Here is a 25230-nt window from a genome sequence, read left to right as displayed (position 1 = left end):
GTGGATGTGGTGAGAAGACCTCACAGTTGGGGATTTAGTTTGAAGGCAGAGTAAGATGGATTTGCTTTTGGATTGGATAAGGGGAGGTCAAGAATAAAGGATGACTCCTAGGTTTTTTTTTCAAATCTGGGCAGAGTGACTGCTAGTCCCATTAACTGAGATGGGGAAGACTGCGAGAATGGAATTGGAGGGAACGTCAGTGGTTCAGTTGCTGGGAATCAGAATTATGGACATGGCGCAGTTGTTGCTTAACAGTAAGTTCTTGGGGAAGGTATGACTGGAACATAAGAACAGCTTTTTGGAGACAGAAAGTCAAGGAGCTGGGAGGCCAGGGTATTGGATGGATCTTTGTACATGGATGTTGAAGTTAAAGTGTAGAAAAATTAGTGGTGGTGGGGAAGTGAATGAGGTTCAGATATACCCTCATAATCTAATTATTCACATGGTCTGAGGATTTGATCAAAATTGAGGTGAGCTATTTTTTTAAAGATTTATTTACTCCAGAGAGAGAGAGAGAGAGCGCAAGCATGAGAGCATGGGGTGGAAGGGCAGAGGGAGAGGGAGAGAGAACCCCAAGTAGATTCTGCACTGAGCAAGGAGCCTGCTGTAGGGCTCAATTTCACGACCCTGAGATCATGACCTAAGCTGAAACCAAGAGGCAGACGCCTAACCAACTGTGCCACTCAGGTGCCCTGAGGTGAACCATTTTAAGTATTTTGTCCTTCCTAACATCTGTATATATGACAATAATAAAATTTGTTAATATTTTCTTGGAAGCATGGTGTTTGAGCTGCATTTGAGAAAGTATATAAATATGGCCCTTTATTTGCCCTTATCTAGTACATCATAAAAACAAACACAGTAGAATTTGAGGGATGATATGGTTTGTTTGACTGCTATTTATCATATAGGAGGTAGATATGTAGGTGTCAGATTACTTGGTTAATTTTGCAAACTTGGTTATTAATAACGATGGCACTTTAGTATATATTGTCTTCTTTTGTTGTAGCTCGGTGCAGTAGTATTTATCTTCATGTTCTAGATGAGGAAACAGATGCAGAGAGGTTGGAGGATTTACCGAGGACACAGCTATATGACGGAGCAGGGGTGTAAACTACCTCTTAGTGTTCGGATACCAAATCCTGTGCCTTCGAAATTCTCAACTTCCTGCAAAGTAGAGGATATTGAGGCCAAAGAAGTTAGTATTCACTTCTTAAATAAGTAGATTTAAACTATGGCGGTGTAATTGTGCAGGCTCAGTACCTGTGTTTTAGCTTTTGAAAGAAGGCTTTCTTCTCTAGACTGGGTTGTTGGCTCCTAGTCTCATCGCCAAGAACTCTCTTAATGTTTTCATTCTATAGGTTACCCGAGCTTAATTTTTTTTTTTTGCCTGTTAAACAGCATTTATTTGTCAAACTTGTTTTATTAAGTATTTTTTTAGAGAGCGAGAGCACGAGCAGAGGGAGGAGCAGAGGGAGAGGGAGGAGCAGAGGGAGGAGCAGAGGGAGAGGGAGAAGCAGACTCCCTGCAGAGCAGGGAGCCCGATGCAGGACTCGATCTCAGGACCCTGGGATCATGACCTGAGCCAAAGGCAGACACTTAACAGACTGAGCGACCCAGGAGCCCCTTTTATTAAGTATTTTTTTCACCTTTTTTAAAGTAGGCTCTACAACTAGCGTGAAGCCCACGGCGGGGCCTGAGCTCAGTGACCCTGAGATCAAGACCTAAGCTGAGACCAAGAGTCGGACGTTCAACTGACTGAGCCACCCAGGCGCCCCATTAATTAGTGCTTTTAATCAATGTGTAATCATGTTGACATAGTGCTTTTAATCGACAATGTAATCAGCATGATATAGTATCAGCCAAAAGCAAAGTAACATTGTTTTAGTCAGCCTGTACAACCTGCTTTATGTGATAAAATGTGTAATTTCAGTCACTGAAATATTTGAAGTTTTTGCATACCCTTAGAAGTCTAGGGGACCCCTCCCCACCCCTGATTAAGAACAGTTGTCATAGATCTTTTTTTTTAAATGTTTTATTTATCTATTTGACAGAGAGACAGAGAGGAGGGAACACAAGCAGGGGGAGTGGGAGAGGGAGAAGCAGGCTTCCTGCCAAGCAGGGAGCCCAACGCGGGGCTCGATCCCAGGACCCTGGGACCATGACCTGAGCCGAAGGCAGACGCTTAACGACTGAGCCACCCAGGCGCCCCAACAGTTGTCATAGATCTTGATGAGTAGGATGTAGAAAGCTGTTCACAGTAAAGATGATGCTTGTTGTCATCCTCCCAGCATGTTTTCCTCCTGATGATCTGTGAGGAGCACTGTATCCTGTGAGAATAACTGGTCCTATTAACTGATAGCTCTGTACTACTGCATGCCTGTCATGCTCCCAAATACTCCCCCCCCTGGATTTGAGGGTTTCAAAGAGAAAATGCCATTTCATCCCAGTCTTGGAGAAGCTTATGCTTAGTGTAAGAGGCAGATAGTGTCTCTGAGTGTAGTGGGACCTCAGAGGAGGGGGTGACATGAGAGATGGTGGTTAGAGAAACCTCAGCATGGGAGGTCATTCGAGGTCATTTGCTGATTACAGGCTAGGCTGTGGAATCCCTGGGTTTCGTGTTGGATCTCAGTTCTGCTGTTGGAGAATTATATGATTCAGGCAAGTTAAATTCCTTCTAAACTATATTTCTCTCACCTGTAAAATGAGGCTAATACCTGCCACCTGCGGTTGTAAAGATTGACAGCGTAAAGGACTTGGCAGTGCAGTGTCTGTAGGTACATAATAGCTGATCATTAAATCAAAGCTGTGTTGTTACTGGCGTTCCTACTGCTGCAGCTGTGACCCTTACTTTGCTGGGCTGGTCGGGTTAGCTAGATAAAGGGCACAGGGGAAACCGTGTTCTAGAAATGGGAAAGACTATAGGGAGAGACATGGTGACCAAAGACCGTATTTGGGGAATAAAATAACATATCTGCCTTACAGATTATATTGAGATTAAAATACACATGAAGCACATAAACATGCAAAAGTATAGTCCCTGTCACGTCCCTTTTCAGATGCAAAAAAAGTACAGTCCTTATTTTTTAATTCCTCATTACCCCCTGTATAATTCCTTCCTTTTTGAAACATCTTCGTTTTTTTGTTTTTAAAGATTTTATTTGTCAGAGAGAATGAGCAGGGGGAGCGGCAGGCAAAGGGAGAAGCAGGCTCCCCGCTGAGCAGGGAGCCCAATGCGGGACTCGATCCCAGGACCCTGGGATCATGACCTGAGCCAAAGGCAGACACTTAACCGACTGAGCCACCCAGGCCTCTTGAAACATCTTGGTTCTTTTGTGCATCTTTGTATCTCTATTGTTTTCTTCCCTGATTTCTTCTCTACTTCTTGATGTCTTACTTTGAGCGCATCCCCCAGAGTTTTGTTGTCTGTTGTCACTTCTCTTTTCTGTTGGAGAGGTTAGATGCTCTTCTGGCTTCCTCTGCCACTGTTAACAAAGCACTTTCAACTTCATCAGTTGCCCTGACCTCTTTCCTAGGTCCCTCTGCATTGGATCTAACTGGTCTCCTAAAATTTCAACCTCATCCATAATTGTTTCATTTGTTTGATTTCTGAAAAAATTAGGGAAATGATCTAGATTAGTCAGATGTTTACATTGCTAAGGAGTGATACTTAAGAAAACAAACTCACCATGTACTACATTTCATACTGGAAAGGACATTTTAAAAGTTTAGAAAGGCCAAAATATTAGAATTTAAGAATATGTAGCTTTAAAAATTATGTGGTGAGGACTTCATTATTTTTCTTTTTGCCTCAGACTAATGAAAACATAGTCATACACTGCTTTGGAGTCAGTCAACCTTGTACTGTATTGATATTGATATGCCTAAAATTTGTGATCCTATTTTTTTAGTGCTTAGAATAGCTCACCACTGCCTAGCTGAAAAAAAATCCTCCTTTCTTAGACCTTTATAGTTTAACTCTGGCTCTCCTTTCTAGTCTTTGCCCTTATCCCATTTCTCTGTTACCAACTTAAAAAAAATTCAGAGTTAATGATGTTTGTTGTTTGGATCTGACCCAGGTTCAAATCTGGCCCTGTGTGGTCTTGGGCAAGTTACTGTCAAGAGCAGAAGAGCAGCCCTTGGCATCCTGGAGCTGTGCTGGTACCGTCAGCTGGCCTTGATGTTGTGAACTAGCCTGGCACTTAACGCCTGGGTCTTCCTGGTGTTCTTCTGTTGAGCATAAACAATTTCATTGAATATCAGCATCCGACAAGGCTCTGCTGTGACCAGAATGAATGAAGACAAAAATAAGAACATGCCATAATCATGTCTTGACCTAGACAAAACATGAACATTGTCCAAGTCACAAAATAGCCAACATCCCTCTCTCCAGGCTGTAATGTGAATGATTATTGCTGTTCTACTGGTTACAGCTTTAGCCTCCCTAAAGAGATTTGTTGATATACCCAGTCATAGAATTGTTCCCACTTTCTGACAGTACCCAACTAGAGTGAACCCTCTTCTTTGAACTCTTCCAAAAAATCACCTAGCCAATTCCCAAGTCCGAAGTAAGTCATTTTTGATATTCTGAGATTCCCCATAGTTTCCCTTGGTGTGTGTTCTTAATAAATTCAACTTGGTCAACTATAGGTATGTTCCTGGTGTGTGGGCAGAGGGCATTGACAGTACAGTTTGAGCCTTTTTTAAATATATGATCTGCGATTAATAACATCTTTTTTGCAGAGTTAATGAAGATTAGATGAGAAAATGTAAAGCACCCAGTGGAGTCCTCTAACTTTTAGCTACTCAACAAAAGCTTGTTTCTTGTCCTCTACTAAAGTAGTCTGATTAGTCATGGTCCCCCGACAGGGCTTGGAAGGACCTGGTTTTAACCCTGTCTCATGTGTGGAGTGGTCTTTTCTCATCCTTCAGGACTCAGTTCAAATACCTTCTTTTCTATGAAACCTTTGCATCTCTTCATGAGCTCTTTTCTCTCTGAACTTCAGGTATTGTTTTTACCATTGACTTGACTGTTAATTCTACCCTACTTTGTAGCATCTTTGTACTTACTTTCTATTATCTAATTATTTTTTTTAAAGATTTATTTATTTATTGGAGGGGGGAGAAAGAGATACTCAAGCAGACTTCCTTTTGAGCATGGAGCCTGATTTGGGGCTCAGTCTCATGACTCTGAGATCATGACCTGAGCCGAAACCAAGAGTTGGACGCTCAAACAACTTGCCACCCAGGCGCCCCCTGTTATTTAATTCTGAATTTTTCATATACTTATGCCTTGTTCAACTAAATTGTTCTTTTAGGATGGGGGCTTTGTTTAAATAAGGACCTTTGAAACCATTTGTTTTATAAGGACTAATTTCTTTGAATTTGTTATAGTATATTGTACTCAGAAAATGCTTAAACATGATTAAAGTAAAACAAAAGAGGATATGTTTTTCACCTCCCCTAAATATGGTGATATTGTGACATTTGCCTAAGTCAGATACTTCAGAGTGAAGGGGTGCAAAATATGCCACCTAAAAATGTACTTTGGCATATTGATTATTTTGAATCAAGGTTACTTAAGAACATCCAGTGCCGGGAGGACCCTCTGAGCCTCCTTTGTCTTCCTGAAAACAGGAAGTAAATCTCCCATGTGAAACATACCGTCCCTGTACCAGGAGGGTAGAAGACATCCCTATCACCAGACGTAAGGAATTTAGGGCTGAGAAGGCTGGGTTTAACAAACCTTGTTACTTCTTCAGTGATTTACTACCCCAACTCCAAATCCCTTTGTTTTGGCAATTCTTCACACGTTTATTGTTCCTTTGTCTAAAAAGATACAGTGTTGCCTGCTTTGGTCCCATATTTTTATGGGCTCCCCTACATAGGAAATTAAATGTGTTTTTCTACAGTTAATCCGTCTTACGTCAGTGTGATTATCAGACCAGCCCAGAAACCTATGAAGGGAAGAAAGGAAAAGTTTTCCTCTCCCACAAAAGCTTTTTATGTCTTCTTTCCTAGATAATACGATGGTGGGCGAAGAGAAGATGTCTCTGAGAAAACGGCTGTCAAAGTCCAGGGAGAATTTGGAGGAAAAGCAAGACCAGAGAGGCCCTTCAAAGGAGTCCCTAGAGACACCTAGTAATGGTGAGGCTTTTAATTTTTTTTTCCAGCTATTTAAGTTTATTAACCTTACTCAGTAAATATGTAGGATGTGGGGTAATTTTTATAGTGAAGATTGCGGAGGACACTGCAGAGGACATGCTTCACTACTGTGGACTCGGGGACCTTGCTGGCAGGGGATGACTTCTTATCTGCTGCCTTGATAACTCCAAGGACCGCTGTTTGTGTCATGTCCTGCACAGTAAAATGGCCTAGGCGTGGGTATTCAGGTTTCCACACACACGGCCTTGCTGGGGGCCGTCTGCACAGGGGCCACCTCACCAGGCCTCAGGGCTCTGGGTTGTCCTCCAGCCTCTTGGCCGAGTGCTGGTCAGTGTTTTCCCTCCGTTCAGGGGATGTGAGCTGTGTGGCAGTCCAGCACTGGGGCGTAGCCAATGTGGTTCTGCCTGGGGTGGTTGAGGACCATCACCTGTGCCATAGCCCAGCCAGCCTCCGCAGTCTTTCCTGCTGTCTCCGGCCACTTCTTGGGCACATGCTTCATGTCAGAGTCCACATTGTCAACCAGGCAAGGCCTCTGACAGGCCTCGTGGGGCATCGCCACAGACTTGAGCTCAGGTGACATTGGTGGGGACAAAGATGACACCATCCCAGGTTTCAGGAAGCCGGTCTCCACCCGGCCCACGGGCACAGTCAGTGCCCCCTATCTTGTACACATGGTGCAGAGGCAGCCTCAGGGGCTTGTCGACTGGGTGGGAGGGTAGAGTCCAGAGACTTCCAGCAGAGTCACCCTGGTGACGTTTCATTTGTCCTCTTGACCTTCCAGCCAGGGCACATTGTTGCTGTGCCAGCCTGAGATGGGCACAGAGGCCACAGCGGCCAGGTTGTAGCTGATCTTCTTCAGGCATTTGCTCACTTCTCAGTGATCTGGAAGCGCATGGCGCTAGAGGTCGGCTCGATAACATCGCTCTCGTTGATGGCTGCCATGAGCTGCAAGCTGCTTCAGGCCCAGCTTGTAGGCCTCGGTGTGTGGTCACAGGTCTGGCTTTCTCAGAGATGCCAGCTTCGAACTTGAGCGTGCTGCCGCCATGATGAGCACGGCACAGTTGGCCTCGGATGTCCAGTGGTCACATTCTTGATGAAGTCCCTGGGGCCTGGGGCATTGATGATGGCGATGGCATGGTGGCTAGTCTGACTTCCATAGGGAGATGGGAGTGGTGATGCCACACTGTCCCTCCACCTTCGGCTTGTCCCGCACCTGGGCATATTTGAAGGAGCCCTTGCTCATCACTCCTGCCTCCTCCTTGAACGTCTCAGTGGTTCTTTCATCAGTGCTCCCCAGCTTGTAGATGAGCTAGATGCTTGGCGGGGGTGGACTTGCCAGAGTCCACGTGGCTAAGGATGACGGTATTGATAGAGTCTTTGCCCATGCGATAGGTTCATTAGTCAGTGCTCTAAAGAAAAAGAAGCAAACTTGATTCAGAGATCAGTAAGAGCTACAGCAGCTGTGAGACTTGTAATATATTTTTTTTAAGATGTTATTTATTTATTTGACAGAGAGAGACACAGTGAGAGAGGGAACACAAGCAGGGGGAGCGGGAGAGGGAGAAGCAGGCTTCCCGCAGAGCAGGGAGCTTGATGCAGGACTTGATCCGAGGACCCTGAGATCATGACCTGAGCTGAAGGCAGACGCTTAACAACTGAGCCACCCAGGCGCCCCGAGACTTGTAATTTTTTTTTTTTTTGAGGCGAGTTCAATAACAAATGCAGTGTTTTATATATAATTTTTTTAAATTTTATTATGTTAGTCACCATACATTACATCATTAGTTTTTTTTTTTTAATTTTATTATGTTGTGTTAATCACTATGCATTACATCATTATTTTTTGATGTAGTGTTCCATAATTCATTGTTGGTGGTTCCACTGGGGATCGAACCCAGGACCTTCTGTGTATAAAGCAGAGGTGATAACCACTACACTATGGAACCACTCAAATGCAGTGTTTTAGAGCAGGGACTGCCATCTCTTTATTGTAAGTGCATATGCTGGTAGTGTGAGGGTACAGAGGTGAAAAATAAATTGATAAGGAGAATAGAAAGGAACATTTTGATTTAAGTGCTGGTCACAGCCGCATTATACCGGTGACACTGGTGTGTAAATTGCTGCACATGTTGGAGGTGAGCTTTATTGACGTAAGTGGAATTTGCAGTGTCTACTTCAGGATTTATGTTACTTAGAGTTTCCTGTATCTGGTAACAAAGAAATGAGAAAATAAGCCCTTTCTTGTTAATGAATCAGTGAACATTATGTACTGTGTTTTAGACACCATCCATTTATTTATTCCTTCAACCACCTAACCTATCAATAAGTATTGGTGCCCTGCTAGGCACTGGGGCTACCACAGTGATCAGTACGTGTGTTTGCCCTCATGGAGTTCTGTGTTAAGTGAATGAGAATCCCTCCCCCAAATAACGTAATTAGATTATTACAAATAAGTGCTACTAATTACTCCTGGTAGACGTAATGAGCATAGTGAGGCTAATTAGCAGGGTACCTAACTTAGTTCAGTACAGGGCTATAAATCTTGGGGGAGGAAGAGATTAGGGAGTTCTATTAGTTCTATCCAAGTTTGCTTAACATTAACACAGATACAAAGAGTAGGACACAGTGCTTGATGTTTAAGGTCAAGGCTTAATGCTTTAAGATTGATAGACCTGTAAACACAACTCCAGCTGATGTCATCTGTTGCATCAGCCTATTTATTTTTGCAATGACATTTGTATAGGTTTGATTTCAAGAAGGATTTGAAATTTGAGCCTTGTTCGGTTAACAAATAGGGATGGAACTTTCTGACACAGGTTGTCTTTGACATCGTGAGACTTCTTTCATAGAGAAATGTTCTTTTGCTTTTCCTCTTTAAATCTAATTGTAAATACAGCAGCTATATATAGGAATATAAATGCTGCATATTTTTGCATGATGAAGTTTATCGATTGTTAGGTTCTTCATTAGCTATTTATGAAATATTTGTGTATTTTAATGTGATATAAAATGTGAAAATTTTTTTGAAGATTTTATTTATTTATTTGAGAGAGCGAGAGAATGAGAGAGAGCATGAGAGGGGTGAGGGTCAGAGGGAGAAGCAGACTCCCTGCCGAGCAGGGAGTGGGACTTGATCCTGGGAATCCAGGATTATGACCTGAGCCGAAGGCAGTTGCTTAACCAACAGCCGTGAGCCACCCAGGTGCCCTAAAATGTGAAATTTGTACACAAGGGTGAGTCAGCATTGAGTAGAAACCTTCCCCTTCTGTGATCCTGGGATGGGGTGATAATCCATGTTGTCAGTCTTGGAGACAGAAAAATCTCTTTTTATTTGAAACTTTCTGTCACCAGATATGATTTTTCTCTTTATGTTCCAATTTATAAAAAGCTTTTAAATTACTCTAATTTCTGCGTATTTTCAGTACTTCTTATTGTCTTAGTTAATATAAGTTTTAAACATTCCATGTTCTAACGCAGATATTAAAAATTGAATTGCTTAGCTTAAATCAAGTATTACCTCCCTGGTTGTAATGCTGATCAGAAAATAGAATGTGTTTCTCCACTTGATTTAACATTTGTTCACTTTGGGAAAGAAGCGGATGGGTAAAATGGGGCCTTTGCGAGTAAGCCAGGCCAATCAACGTGGATTAGTGTCATCTGCACTACTGGGAACTTGTTAGAAATGCCTCACCTCACCTTTACTGAATAAGGTTTTATTTTAATAAGCTTTCCAGGTGATATGTAGGTTCAAGTCTGAGGTACAGTTCTCAAATGGTGTGTGCATTGGAGTCCTCCAGAAGAATGGAGCCAATAGGATATATATAGATACATAGAAAGATTTATTATGAGGTATTCTTTTTTTTTTAAAGATTTTATTTATTTATTTGACAGAGAGAGAACACAAGTAGGCAGAGAGGCAGGCAGAGGGAGAGGGAGAAGCAGACTCGAGCCCGACGTGGGACTCGATCCTAGGACCCTGGGATCATGACCTGAGCCGAAGGCCGACGCTTAACCGACTGAGCCACCCAGGTGCCCCTATTATGAAGTATTCTATCAAGTGGAGGCTGAGAAGTCCCACAATCTTCCGTCTACAGGCAGGAGTCCCAGGGAAGCCAGTGTGTAGTACCAGTCCAAATCCAAAGTCTTCAGAGGCCTGACAGCCAGGGGCCAACGGCGTACTCTCACTCTGAGGCCTGAGAACCAGGGAAGGAGAAGACAGATGTGCCAGTTTAATACGGAGCACAAATTTGCCCTTCCTCTGCCTTTTGTTCTCCTCAGGCCCTCCAGCACTGGGGAGGGGAATCTTACTCAGTCTGATTCAAATGCTTATCTCTTCTGGAAACACCCTCACACCTAGAAATAATCAGCTATCTGGGCATTCCTTAGCCCAGTCAAGTTGACACATAAAATTAACTTGTAGAATGAAAAGAAATCATTCAACAAAAGCAGCTTATTAGACCCATTATAGATCTACTCAATCAGAATCTCGAGGGAAGGGTCCCAGGAATGTTAGGTTTGAAAGTTTGCTGGATAATATTGACTGGTGTCGCCAGTTGAGACCCACTGTTATCAAGAACTCACACCTAACTGTCTTGTAATACATCATTTTGACATTGCTCTAAAGATTTATTTATTACCCTCAACTTGGCGTAAATTCTTGAATTTTTTTTATTATGTTAATCACCATACATTACATCATTAGTTTTTGATGTAGTGTTCCATGATTCATTGTTTGTGTATAACACCCAGTGCTCCATGCAGAACGTGCCCTCCTTAATACCCATCACCAGGCTAGCCCCTCCTCCCAACCCCCTCCCCTCTAGAACCCTCATTTTGTTTTTCAGAGTCCATAGTCTCTCATGGTTCGTCTCCCCTCTTGAATTCTTACTCTGCAGTTCAGAATTCTAGTAAGCTATGGATGTGATGACTTTTATGCCCTAATTTGCTCAGTTTAGTCTCACAGGTTACCTGCGTCCAGACTAATTCTTTATATAGTGCCCCCTTGTATTTTCAGAGGTGAACCAGTTTGATAAAGTGTCACCCAACTTTTGGGTTATTGAATTAATACTGACCATTACTGTGACTTTGTAGTATTCACATTTTCACAAAATTATCTTTAGTTTATCCAGGGCCTATTAGGTGAAATTATGATTAATTAGCTTTCTTGTATTTTGTGGCATTTGTTTGAAATACCCATTCTGAAGATAACAACTTTCTGTCTAAATTGAAAAAATGTTAACATTACCTGATTTTAAAAGTAATACATCATCTAAAAAGAATTGTTATTGTGTCATCATGTACCTGCAGTTAAAGTGTTCAGTTCAAATATACGGAAAAGGATAAATAAGAAAGCAGAAGTGACTCAAAATTCTGTCATGGAAAAATGAGTATGTGTTATCAAAAACTAATGATGTAATGTGTGGTGATTAACATAACAATAAAAAATTAAAAAAGTATGTGTTGTCCAGACGTTTCATTCCCATACATTATTAATGTCTTACATAAATAGAATAGTAAGTTGTTCAGTGACTGGGATTCCAAGTACCCCATGATAGACCTCTTTCCATTGTCAAGTAGTAGATGAGTGGCTACAAAGTATTTTATGTGTGTCATGTTTACTTGTTTCCCTGATGAATATTTTTTTCTGCTATAAACAAATGGTAATGAACATTTTTACTATTCCTCAGTTGCCTAAGGTAGAATTGCAGGGTCAAAGTTGTTATTTAAAAAAAAAATATTTTGAGGGTGCCTGGGTGGCTCAGTTGGTTGAGTGACTGCCTTCTGCTCAGGTCATGATCCTGGAGTCCCGGGATCGAGTCCCGCATTGGCCTCCCTGCTTAGCAGGGAGTCTGCTTCTCCCTCTGACCCTCCCCCATCTTGTGCTCTCTCTCTCTCTCTCTCTCTCTCATTCTTCTCTCAAATAAATAAATAAAATCTTAAAAAAAATTTTTGATATATTGTACTGGGTTGCAGCATTTACCTTATACTCTATAAACTTATCCTTCCCTGTTACATAGCTGTTACTATAAATTTTTAAAAACCTATTTCTCCCTTGCTACTCTTTTCATGACTGTATTCGCAGCTGTTTTTTTCTGCTTTTACTTTCTGATTTGCATTTCTTGTAATATGCTGTGGAATGGTTCACTTCTCTAGAAGTACAGAGAAATGATGGCTCTGTATAACTTAAGAGAAAAAGCTAATAACATTTAGAGTCTTATCCAGACCCAGTATTAGCTCTGCCATTTACCAGTTCTATTTTTTTTTTTTTTAAGATTTGTGTATGTATTTGAGAGAGAGTGTGCATGTGCACATGAGTAGGGGGAGTACAGGGGAGGAGGGAGAGAGAATCTCAAGCAGACTTACTGCTGAGCGTGGAGCCTGGTGTGGGGCTCGATCCCATGACCCCAAGATTGTGACCTGAGCCGAAACCAAGAGTCGGGACCTCAACTGACTGAGCCAGCTGTGTGCGCACCAGTTCTGTCTTTATGCTGAATGTGGAAACATGATTTGAGTAGAGCTTGGTCTAGGTTCTTTTTTCTTTTTCTCCTCCTCATTTTCTTCTATTTTCCTACTCCCTCCTCCCCCTTATAGTCCTTTTTCCTCTTTCTTTTTTCCTTCTATTCCTCCTGATTTTTTATTGATATAATTCATATACCATAAAATTCACTAATAGTTTAAAGGATACAATTCAGTGGTTGCAAGTATATTTACAAGGCTGTACAGCCATCATCACTGCTTGCTTCTAGAACGTTTTTATCACCCCAGAAAGGAACTCCTTGCACGTAATAGTCACTCTCCATTCTCCCCTTCTCTCAGCCCTGGCAGCTGCTAATCTACTTCCTACCGATAGCTTTGGATTTGCCTGCTCTGGGCATTTCATATAAAAGGAATTACAGCATATGTGATATTTTATGTCCGGCTTCTCACTTAGCATAACGCTTTCCATGTTTTAGCATGTATGAATACTTCATTCTTTTGGAAGGCTGAACAGTATTCCATTGTATTGGAATAAACCTTTGTTCATCTGTTTATTAGCTGATGAATATTTGATTGTTTGGGTTGTTTACAGTTTTTGGCTCTTAGGAATAATATTGCTATGAATATTCATGTATAAGCTTTGTGTAAACTAATGTTTTTACTTCTCTTGGGTATATACTTAGAAGTGGGGTTGTTGAGTTATATGGTATGTTAATGTTTAACTTTTTAAGAAAGATTTATTTATTTGTTTGAGAGAGCACGTGCATGTGCATGGTGTTGTGGAGGGGGAGAGGGAGAGGGAGAGAGAATCTCGAGCAGACTCCGTGCTAAGCAAGAGCCTGATGTGGGGCTCGGTCTCAAGACCCTGAGATCATGACCTGAGCCAAAACCAAGAGTTGGATGCTTAACTTACTTACTGTGGCACCCAGGTACCGTACCTCTAATGTTTAACTTTATGAAAGGTTGCTGAACTTTTCCAAAGCAGCTATACCATTTTCTATTCATACCAGCAATGTGGTAGGGTTTGTTTCTCTACCTCCTCACCAGTACTTGTTATTATCTGTCTTTTGATGATAACATCCTCATGGGTGTGAAGTGGTATCTTTTGTGGTTTTGAACTGCATTTACCTGATGGCTAATGATATTGAATGCTTTTTCATGTGCTTAATGGCCATTTGCACTTTTTTGAGACATGCCTGTTCATATCCCTTGCCCATTTTTTAATTTGGCCTTTTATAGAGTTGTTAAAGTTTTTTATTCTGGATACCAGACCCTTATCAGATAAATGATTTGCAAATAATTACTCCCATTTTGGGGGTTGTCTTTTTACTTTCTTGATGGTATCCCTTCCAGTACAAAGTTTAAAAATGTTGATGAATCTGGGGCACCTGGGTGGCTCAGTCAGTTGGGCGTCCAACTCTTGATTTCAGCTCAGGTCATGATCTCAGGGTGGTGAGATGGGACCCTGCATTAGGCCTGGCACTTGGTGTGGAGTCGCTTGAGATTTTCTCTCTCCCTCCCCCCTTTTGTACACTCCCTCTCTAAATAAATAAATAAAATCTTTAAAAATGTTGATGAATCCAATTTATTTTTTTCTTTGGTTGCTTGTACTTTGGATGTCCTATCTAAGAAAATCATTGCCTAACCCAAGATCATACAGATATTTAAAAACGATTTTATTTTTCATCATGGTACAATACAACGTAAAACTTACCAGCTTAACCATTTTTTTTTTTAAGATTTTATTTACTTATTTGACAGAGACACAGGGAGAGAGGGAACACAAGCAGGGGGAGTGGGAGAAGGAGAAGCAGGCCTCCCGTGGAGCAGGGAGCCGGATGCGGGGCTCGATCCCAGGACCCTGGGATTGTGACCTGAGCCGAAGGCAGACGCTTAACGACTGAGCCACCCAGGTGCCCCCAGCTTAACCATTTTTTAAAATCCACAGTTCGGTAGTATTTCATACACTGACGTTGTGCAGCCATCACCACCATCCATCTCTTAAAACTTTTCATTCCCAACCCCTGGCAACCATCATTCTACTTTCTGTCTCTGTGATTTTTGACCGTTCTGAGTTTCTCATATAAATGGAATCCCTTGGAAAAAGTATTTGGCTTTTTGTGACTGCCTTAGTTTATTTATCATAATGTCCTCAAGGTTCACCCATGTTAAATATATATGTCAGAATTTCTTTTTTTTTTTTAAGATTTTACTTACTTGACAGAGAGAGACACAGCGAGAGAGGGAACACAAGCAGGGGGAGTGGGAGAGGGAGAAGCAGGCTTCCTGCAGAGCAGGGAGCCTGATGCGGAGCTCCATCCCAGGACTGGGATCATGACCCGAGTCGAAGGCAGACGCTTAATGACTGAGCCACACAGGAGCCCCTATATGTCAGAATTTCTTGACCCTTATTTTATACTACACACAAAAATCTATTCAGAAAGGGTTGCAGATTTAAATGTAAGACTTGAAACTGTAAAACTACCTGAAGAAAACATAGAAGCTTCAGGACATTGGGTTTGGCAGTGATTTCTTGAATATGACATCAAAAGTATATGCAACAAAAGCAAATTTACACAAGTGGGACTACATGAAATTGAAAAGTTTCTGCACAGCAAACAAAACAGTCAGTGAAAAGGCACCCTGTAGAATGGGAGAAAGTATTTGCTAGCTATATATCTGATTAAGAATTGATATTCACAATATATGAGGAACTCCTGTAATTCAGTAGCAGAATAACAACCAGATTTTAAAAATGGGCAAAGGACTTGAATAGACATTTCTTCAGAGAAGAGCTACAAATGGCCAGTGTGGGTATATGAAAGGCACTCAGCATCACTAATCATCAGGGCAGTGCAAATCCACAGTGATACCACTTACACCTGTTACAACAAACAAAAGATAAGTGCTAGCCAGAATGTGGAGAATTTGGAACACTTATACTCTGTTGATGGGACTATAAAATGATGCATCTGCTAAGGAAAAGCGTAGGTGGTTCCTCTAAAATTTAAACATAAAATGACTGTATGATCCAGTTATCCTACCTCTGGGTACATCACCCAAAAGAATTGGAATCAGGATCTCTGAGGTATGTGCACTTGTGTGTTAATTGCGGCATTATTTACAATTGCCAAGATAGGTATCCATTGATGGATGAATGGATAAAGAAAATGTGGCATGTATATACAACAGAGTATTATTCAGCCTTAAAAAAGAAAGGAATCCTGCCGTCTAGGACAACATGGATGAATCTAGAGGACATTGTACTAAGTGCAATAAGCCAGTTAAAGGACAAATACTGTATGATTCCACTTACATGAAGTATCTAAAGTAGGCAAACTCTCATGGAAACAGTAGGAATGATGGTTAGAGTCTAGAGGAAATGGGGATTTCTTGTTTAAAGGGCAGGAAATTTCAGTTATGAAAAATGAATAAGTTGTAGAGATTGACGTATAGCATTGTGCTTACATAGTTGTGTTTTTTTTTTTAAAGATTTATTTATTTGAGAGAGGGAGTGCATGTGTACGTGAGCAGGGGGGAGGGGTAGAGGGAGAAGTAAACTCCACACTGAGCAGGGAGCTGGATGCGGGACTCTATCCCAGGGCCCTGGGATCATGACTTGAGCTGAAGGCAGACATTTAGCCGACTGAGCCACCCAGGTGCCCTGTGCTTACATAGTTAACAGTACTGTTATACTTAAAAATTTAAGAGGGTAACTCTCATTACCCTCATGTGAAGTGTTTTTATCACAATAAAATAAAAATTCCCATTTGAAGGCTGAAGAATGTTCTCTTGCATGTATATACTACATTTTCTTTATTCGTCCATTGATGGGCAGCCGGGTTGCTTCTCACTTTCTGGCTGTTGGGAACATGTGTACAAATATCTATTTGAGCCCCTGCTTTCATTTTTTTTTTTTTTTAAGATTTTATTTATTTATTTGACAGAGAGAGATAGCTAGAGACGGAACACAAGCACGGGGAGTGGGAGAGGGAGAGAGAAGTAGGCTCCCGGTCGAGCAGGGAGCCAGCCCGATGCAGCCTGGGATCATGACCTGAGCTGAAGGCAGACGCCTAACGACCGAACCACCCAGGCACCCCCCACTTTCATTTTTTATGGGTATATATCCAGAAGTGGAATTGTGAGACCATATGGTAATTCTGTTTTTAATTTTCTGAGGAACAGCCATAGTGTTTTCCACAGCAGCTACAACATTTTACATTCTCCCCAGTAGGGTTCTCATAAGGGTTCTATCTCTTTACATCCTCACCACCCTTGTTATTTTGTTTGTTTGATAGTAGCCATCCTAACAGGTGTGAGGTGATCTCTCACTGTGGTTTTGATTTGCATTTCCCTGATGATGAATGATGTATAATGCATAATGCATCTTTTCATGTGCTGTTGGCCATTTATATATCTGATTTGGAGAAATGTCTGTTAAGTCCTTTGCCTATTTAAAAATTATTTATTCTATTTTAAATTTCTAATTGTGGTAAGAATGTACCTAACAGTATTTCCCATCTTACTCATTTTTATGTGTACATTTAAGTAGCATGAAGTGTATTCACATTGTTAGGCAACAGATCTCCAGAACTTTTTCATCTTACAAAACTGAAACTATATCCATTAAATAACTTCTCATTTCCCTCAGTCCCTAGTAACCATTGTTCTGTATTTTCTGTTTTTGTGAATTTTTTTTAAGATTTTATTTCTTTATTTGAGAGAGAGAGAGAGAGAGAAGGAGAGACAGAGAGTACAAGCGGGGAGGAGAGGGAGAAGCGGGCTCCCTGCAGAGCAAGAGCCTGATGCGGGGCTCGATCCCAGGACTCTGGGATCACGACCTGAGCCAAAGGCAGACGCTTAATGACTGAGCCACCCAGGTGCCCTGTTTTTGTGAATTTGACTTCTAAATATCTTCCATTTAATTTCTTAAAACAGTATTTTATAGTTTTCACAATATAAGTTTTGCACTTTTTTTTTGTTAAATTTATTCCTAAGTATACTGGTTTTTTGATGCTATTGTAAGTGGAGTTGTTTTCGTTTTTTTTTTTTTCTGAAAGTAAATGGGGATTCTTTTTCTTAGTTTCATTTTCTGATTGTTGCTACTGTATAGAAATGCAGCTAGTTTTGTATATTGATATCGTATTCTGCAGCCTTGCTGAATTCGTTAGCGCGAATAGTTTTTTGCGTATGTGGTTTTTGTAGTATTTATTATGTAGAAGATCATGGCATCTGCAAAGAAGAGTTAGTTTTACTTCTTCATTTCCAGTCTGCATGACTTTTCATTTTGTTGCCTATTTGCACTTTCTAGAATTCCAGTACAATATTGAATAGAATTGGCAAGAGTAAACAAACTTGACCTTTTGCTGATCTTAGGGAGTAAGCTTTAAGTCTTTCCGTGAATTATGAAAGCTGTGGGTTTTTTATCAGGTGAGGAAGTTCTGTTACCTTTCTTCTAATTTACAGGTAGTGCTTATTCTTGACTACCTTTTATTTTGTTGTTTTGTTCACTTGCATAACTTATCAATATACTACTACTAATCACTAGCATCAGGTTTTATCATATGCCAGGCACTGTTTTAAGTGTTTTACAAATAACAGCTCAGTCGATATGTTCTATTCAGTTTCAGTATTTTTGATCCATATATCTATCTGAATATTGGGAGAACATGACTTTTGTAATAGATTTTGAGAATCCTTTGGCAAAAATACATAAAAAAAGTTTTGAATATTGTTATTCTATAATCATTCCTCTTTGTGCAGTATAAGCATTTAATCCTAAAACTCGCCAGTCCACATAGAGCTTTGAACAACCCAGTAGGTTGAGAGCAGATTTTTTTTTTTCTTTAAGGTAAAAGCAAAACATGTTTACTTTAGAAAATGCAGATAAGCAAAAGTTCAAGTGTTTACAGTTCTTCTTTGGGTACATTCCTAGAAATTGTTTTAGGCCAAAGGAATACATATTTCTGAGGGTTTTTTGGGTAGGAATTGCCAAATTGCTCTCTGGAAATAATGTACTCGTAGTAGCAATATGTAAGTGCCAGTTACTTTGAACTTTTTCCCATCATAGATGATAGGAACTTTTAAATAAATTATATGGCGTTTTGAGAGATGAAAAATTCCACTTACTTGAAAAATGTTTTGTACAATGAGACATAACAATTGCCGGCAGCAGTAAATTTATTGAAAATTAGTACTTTTAAAATAGCTTTTAAGGTCAAAAGAGTAAGTTTGAATATCTTAGTTCATTACATGAAGATTAGTCAAAAGAAATGGAAAATACTAGCTGAGACTTTGACAACTTTTTAACATAAAAAAAAAATCATGCTAAAAATAATCCTGAAAAGGTTTCAGATTCTCAGAGGGCAAACAAAATATTGTGAATGATTATTCTTTTCTGAGTTGTAATGTAGCTTAGGCAAATTTGTGTTTGAGAACAGCTGGTAAAAATCATTTGAATACAGTTTTGCCTGGACATAACAGGAACATTCATTTTTATTTATTTTTTAAAAAGATTTTATTTATTTATTTGAGATAGAGCGAGAGACAGAGCACAAGCTGCAGGGAGGAGCAGAGGGAGAGGGAGGAGCAGAGGGAGAGGGCGAAGCAGGCTTCCCGCTGAGCAGGGAGCCTGATGCAGGGCTGGGTCCTAGGACCCTGAGATCATGACCTGAGCCAAAGGCAAATGCTTAACTGACCGAGCCACCAGGAGCCCCTATTTTTATTTTTTTAAAAGATTTTATTTATTCATTTATTTGAGAAAGAAAGAAAACAGCTTGAGGGGGAGGGCAGGGGGTGGAGGGAGAGGCGCAAGCAGACTCTTGAGTGCTGAGGGTGGAGTGGGACATGGGGCTGATCCCACTACCCAGAGATCAGGACCAGAGCCAAAATCAAGAGTTCGTTGCTCAACCGACTGAGCTACCCAGGCATCCCAGGTACACTCATTTTTAAATAATGGGGTATGAAGTACAACTTAACTATTTTGAAAAATAAGGTCAATTGTCTTTTGCTTTTAATGAAATTTGTTGCCAAGCCCTGGAACTGGAATAGAATTGCAAATCGTAACAATGTACTGATGGGGAAAATATACAATCAACTTTGACAGTTTTTAAGGTGTACTTGCTAAAAATGTGTAGAGATGAAAAGTTTGAGGGAAGAGCTTGCTTTTTTTTTTTCCTATGATTTTATTTTTAAGTAATCTCTACACCCGACGTGGGGCTTGAACTCTCAATCCTGCGATTGAGTCACATGCTCTACTGACTGAGACAGCCAGGCACTCAAAGCTTGCATTTTAAAAATCTTTGTTCTGTCAAGAACATTCTGGAATCTAAATAGTTTTAATAATTTTATCAAAAGTTTCAATCTTGGAATTCGAAGTTCTTAGAATAAGAATTGCTGTCGGCAAGGGGCACTTGGCTCGGTTGGTTAATCACCTGACTTAGTTTCTGCTCAGGTCATGTTCTCAGGGTCATGGGATCAAGCCCCATGTGGGGCTCTGTGCTCAGCATGGGGTCTCCTGGAGATTCTCTCTCTCCCCCTCTGCTCCTCCCTGTTCTCTCTCTCTCTCAAAAAAAAAAAAAAAAAAAGAATTGCTCTTAGCAGTCATTTAATTATGCCCTCCTATCCACACATATATCTTGAGATTAAGGTCTGGTTTACTGCCCTCTAGCCAGCAGGTTAATCAGATGTCAGTTAAGTACCTTTGGTGTATAAATAAGGCATTGTACCAGATTTGTTAGTAGGGGGGTTTGGGTAAATAAAATACTAAAACAGAAAGTTCCATGTTATGAGTAATAGTTAAGTAAATTAATAGTAACTAAACTATATAGGACACTAATGGGATTGGGGACGAGGCTTGCTCTAAAGTGGAGGGAAGTGTCTTACAGAAGTAGAATTTGTGTTTGGCCTTTGAAGAAAGAGACTGGGAGAGGGCTTCAAGCCAGAAGAAGGGAGTGAGTTTGCAAAGGCACGGAGTTGAAGACAGTAAACTGTTAAGTGCTTGGTGTTTTGTTTACTTTTAGAGAGGATTGGTGAGGTGAGGGGTGGGGAGGTAGTAGAGATGGATTTGTGGTTTGTTTTCACGGATATGAAGAGAATTGGAAAGGCAGGAGGAAGTCAGAAAATGGGGCTTTAAGTCTTACTCTGTATTCAGTCATTGACGGACTGCCTGTCAGTGCTTAACTTTTCCCTCATGCAAAACCATGGAGAGCAAATAGCATTAGGTTCATTAAAGTATCTTACTTTCTCCATGATGCTGCGGCCTCTTCTGTCCCAGGTCCTAAGGAAGCTTTGTAATTCGTCATTATATAATACATCAGCTGAGAATTGTAATCTACATGAAATCTTGTATTTTTTTTTTTTTTTTTACCACAAATTATCTCCTGACCCGCATCGGGCTCCCTGCTCAGTGAGGAGGAGCCTGCTTCTCCCTCTAACCCTCCCCCCTCTCATGTACTCTCTCTCATTCTCACTCTCTCAAAATAAATAAATAAATCTTTAAAAAAATAAATAAGATATGGCATTGTAAAAGTATAATGATAAGTAGGTGAATTCTCTTATTGTGTGTGGCAACGCACCCACACGGTTGATAACAGGTATGGTGATAAAAGAAAAATAAACCAAAGTTAACTCTAGTTGAGGAATAGAGTTTCTAGATTATTTTGATTATAGAATAGAAACCAGTTTATAGCTTTAAAAAAATTATAGACCAATTGTGATTGGTATGTCCATTTATTGCTTTTGTAGATTGACCAGAATATACCTTAAAATCTCAATCTTTTGTCCCCATGCTAAATAATTTGGGGCTATTAGTCTTCCATTAGAAATACAAGATTTGGTTTCATTAAAAAACAAATTGCTGGAATATGCTTATAAAATTTTAAATTTAAAGTAATATGTGAAAATCAAACATTGGAGACTGTTATAAAGTAATAATTCTCTTTCCTTTAAGTGATCATTTTCTTTTTCCTGCATGTAGGATCATATTTGGGATCTCCTGCAATTTGCATTTTTTAAACTTAATAAATCTTAGATGTCTTTTTACTCAGTATATATAAGTGTAAATTTTTGAGAGTATGTATGTTGGTATTTCTGTTGCACAAATGCTTGGTAATTTATTTAACTTATCCTTTATTGATGGGCATTTCAGTTGCATCCAGCATTTCAATATCATAAACAGTGCTGTAGGAAGCATTCTTTTTTTTTTTTTAAGATTTTATTTATTCATGAGAGAAGGAGAGAGAAAGGCCGAGGGAGAAGCAGACTCCCTACTGAGCAAGGAGCCTAATGCAGGACTTGTTCCCAGGACCCTGGGATCACTACCTGAGCCAAAGACAGATGCTTAACTGACTGAGCCACACAGGCGCCCTGCAGGAAGCATTCTTGAAACAATATCATTGCTTACTTGTGCTGCTGTGCTTGTAGGACACTTAAAAAGTGAAATTTCTGGATCAAAGAGTTTTTTGATTAAAAATTTATTAAATTTCTTTTAAAAATGTTATACCAGTTCACATGTATATTGTTTTCCCATACAATTACCAGTATGTCTTTACCAGTCTTTTTTTAAACTTTGCTAGATTGATGGGCGACAAACAGTATAGCATAAATTTGTTCTCATAAATTATAAGTGAGGTAGAGAACTTTTTTCATACATTTATTGACTTTAGTTTTTCTTTAAAAACCTTATTCATATTCTGCCCATTTTTGTTCCCTACCTGGTGGCTATTATTTTCCTTCTTTCCTCCCTCCCTCCCTCCCTCCCTCTCTCCCTCCCTCTCTCCCTCCCTTTCTTTCTTTCAGGGTCGCCTGGGTGGCTCAGTCTTTAAGCGTCTGCCTTCGGCTCAGGTCATAATCCCGGGGTCCTGGGATCGAGCCCCGCATCGGGCTCCCTGCTCGCCAGGAAGCCTGCTTCTCCCTCCTCCGCTCCTCCTGCTTGTGTTTCCTCTCTCACTGTGTCTCTCTCTGTCAAATAAATAAATAAAATCTTAAAAAAAAAAGATCCCATGAACTTTTTTCATACGTTTATTGACTTTAGTTTTTCTTTAAAAACCTTATTCATATTCTGTCCATTTTTGTTCCCTCTCTCGCTGTGTCTCCCTCTGTCAAATAAATAAATAAATCTTAAAAAAAAAAGATTTTATGTATTGAGAGAGAGAGAGAGCGAGCGAGAGTAGGGTGGAGGGGCAGAGGGAGCAGCAGACGGAGCCGGATGCTGGCCGATCCTAGGACCTGGGGATCATGACCTGAGCTGAAGGCAGACGCTTAACCAACTGTGCTACCCAGGTGCCCCATTTTTCTTCTTCTTCTTTTTTTTTTTTTCTAAAGATTGTATTTATTTATTTGACAGAGAGAGAGAGCGAAACAGGGAACACAAGCGGGGAGTGGGAGAGGGAGAAGCAGGCTTCCCGCCGAGCAGGGAGCCCGATGTGGGGCTCGATCCCAGGACCCTGGGATCATGACCTGAGCCGAAGGCAGACGCTTAACGACTGAGCCACCCAGACACCCCTATTTTTCTTCTTTTAAATAACTTATATTTTAAGGAAATAATCCTTTGACTGTCATGTACTGTGAATATTTTTTAAAGTAGCTACTTGTTTTTTGACTTTGCTTATGGTATGCCTTACCATGTTTAGTTTTTATGTTATCAAATATTCTTTTATTGCTTTTAGATTTGTCATGCTTAGAAATCATCCAAGAGTATGAAGAAGGAAAACATGAATTTTTAAACTTATTTTTTTTCGTTTCTATACTTAAATATTTGATCCATAGGAAATTTATTTTGAATAATAAATGAATTAGGGGTCTAATTTTATAGTTTTCCAAAATGGCTAGCCAGTTTTCAACATTATCTAATCTATTAAATCACCTTTTCTGTATGAATATTTATATACTGATCCTCATTTCTAGTTCAGTTTCATTTCTGTGCAGTTAGTACAGACGTGTAATTAGTTGAGAATTTTAGAAGGTTTTTGAGGTCAGTGGAGCACTAGAAAGGGTGATAGGTGGATTATACTATCTTATCTACCCTTTTGCCTTTTTTTTTTAAAAGGTTTTTATTTATTAGAGAGAGAGAGCGTGCATGAGAGGGGGGAGGGTTAGAGGGAGAAGCAGACTCCCCACTGAGCAGGGAGCCTGACGTGGGACTGATCCCGATGTGGGACTGATCCCGGGACTCCAGGATCCTGACCTGAGCCGAAGGCAGTCTCTTAATCAACTGAGCCACCCAGGTGCCCCTTTCTCCTTTTGCTTTTAAGATTGATAAATTGTTGGGGCGCCTGGGTGGCTCAGTCGGTTAAGCGTCTGACTCTTGACACTCTTGATTTTGTCTTGGTTTGTGATCTCAGGGTCGTAGAATTGAGCCCGGTGTCGGGCTCTACGCTTACTGCAGTCTGCTTGAGATTCCCTCTTTCCTTCTCCCTTTGCCCCTTCCCCTCAAGCAATCTCTCTCTCTCTAAATAGATAAATCTTTAAAAGAAAAAGATTGATAAATAATTGCTTCTTTCAAGAAACACTTGTAACCATGAACATCCTATGGACTTGAAGTGACTTTGACTTACTCTTTTAGATTATTTCTCTGTGGAGAACAAAGTGAAGCTGGGATGAAGATGTAAGGCATAGTCAATGAGAGGTTTTTCTCCCTCCGCCCCAAAATAACCAGGATTCTAAAATGAGTTTGAATTTCTCTAGGCAATAAAAACCTGCTAGTCAGTGCCTACACAGTAGCTAATTCTGTACTTGCCACAAAGAGACAAAGAAAATGTTTGTTAAAAGAACTGAAACTTGAAAAAAGGGTTATTAGTCACTGCTTAGAACTTAGTTGTCTTTAGGGATGTAGTCACTATAAGTAGGCTTTGATTTTTTTTTTTTAATTTAAGTGTTATTTTTGTGCTCCTTGTTGCATGACTAGGGGTTAGAAGATGGGTATTAATTAGTTCAGGCTCAGTTACTGGCCATGTGACTGTGGGCCGGATGTTTAATTTCTTTGAATATTATTTATTTTTCTTTTTTAAAGATTTTTTCCATTTATTTGTCAGAGAGGGAGAGTGCACAAGCAGGGGAAGCAGCAGACAGAGGGAGAAGCAGGCTCCTCGCTGAGCAGGGAGCTCGTTGTGGGACTCCATCCCAGGACTCTGGGATCATGACCTGAGCGGAAGGCAGAGGCTCAACTGACTGAGCCATCCAGGCGTCCTAGTTTGAACAATTTCTGTAAGGATGTCAAAGGATCAAGGCAGTAGTTTGAAGACGTAGTATTGAAAATGAGATGTCCTCTGCCTTCCTCTGACATAGGAACAATGGAGGTAGTGAAAATTAAGAAAGAAGACATTTAAGGAGTTAGTAACCAAGGTGATCAACTGAAGGTTGCTTGTTAGGGCTGGGGCTTGCGGAAGGTGGAAAATGTATGGAGCTACAGTTGTGAGGATTGTTAAATTAATCAAGAGGCCAGGATGCAGATTTCATTTTTTATTGCAGGACTGGTTAAGGCTTGACAATACCAGTTTAGAGTGGCCCATTTTCTTATCTCTGTAGTAATTACTTCCGTAGTGCACAGACAATTTGAAATTTGAGAAAGCAAATAGCAGGCAGTATCTG

At 40.5% G+C, this 25230-nt stretch overlaps 1 protein-coding gene and 1 non-coding gene across 2 annotated transcripts in view; one reads left to right on the top strand and one right to left on the bottom strand.

Moving 5' to 3' along the window:
• Positions 1-25230, top strand: part of SOAT1 (sterol O-acyltransferase 1) — a 74835-nt gene that overhangs the window by 7015 nt on the left and 42590 nt on the right. Inside the window, exon 2 of the mRNA XM_027610217.2 lies at positions 6022-6147. Within this exon, the coding sequence (XP_027466018.1) occupies positions 6030-6147 (118 nt within the window). The 5' untranslated portion in view covers positions 6022-6029. The remainder of the gene's footprint in view (positions 1-6021; positions 6148-25230) is intronic.
• TRNAI-UAU lies at positions 8039-8111 on the bottom strand. Its single transcript has one exon. It is a non-coding gene; the product is annotated as a tRNA-Ile (tRNA).

The sequence above is a fragment of the Zalophus californianus genome, chromosome 10 (assembly GCF_009762305.2).
Source record: "Zalophus californianus isolate mZalCal1 chromosome 10, mZalCal1.pri.v2, whole genome shotgun sequence".
In the NCBI taxonomy this organism is placed as follows: Eukaryota; Metazoa; Chordata; class Mammalia; order Carnivora; family Otariidae; genus Zalophus; species Zalophus californianus.
The sequence above is the reverse complement of the archived record's forward strand: the minus strand, read 5'-3'. Positions and strand labels throughout refer to the sequence as shown.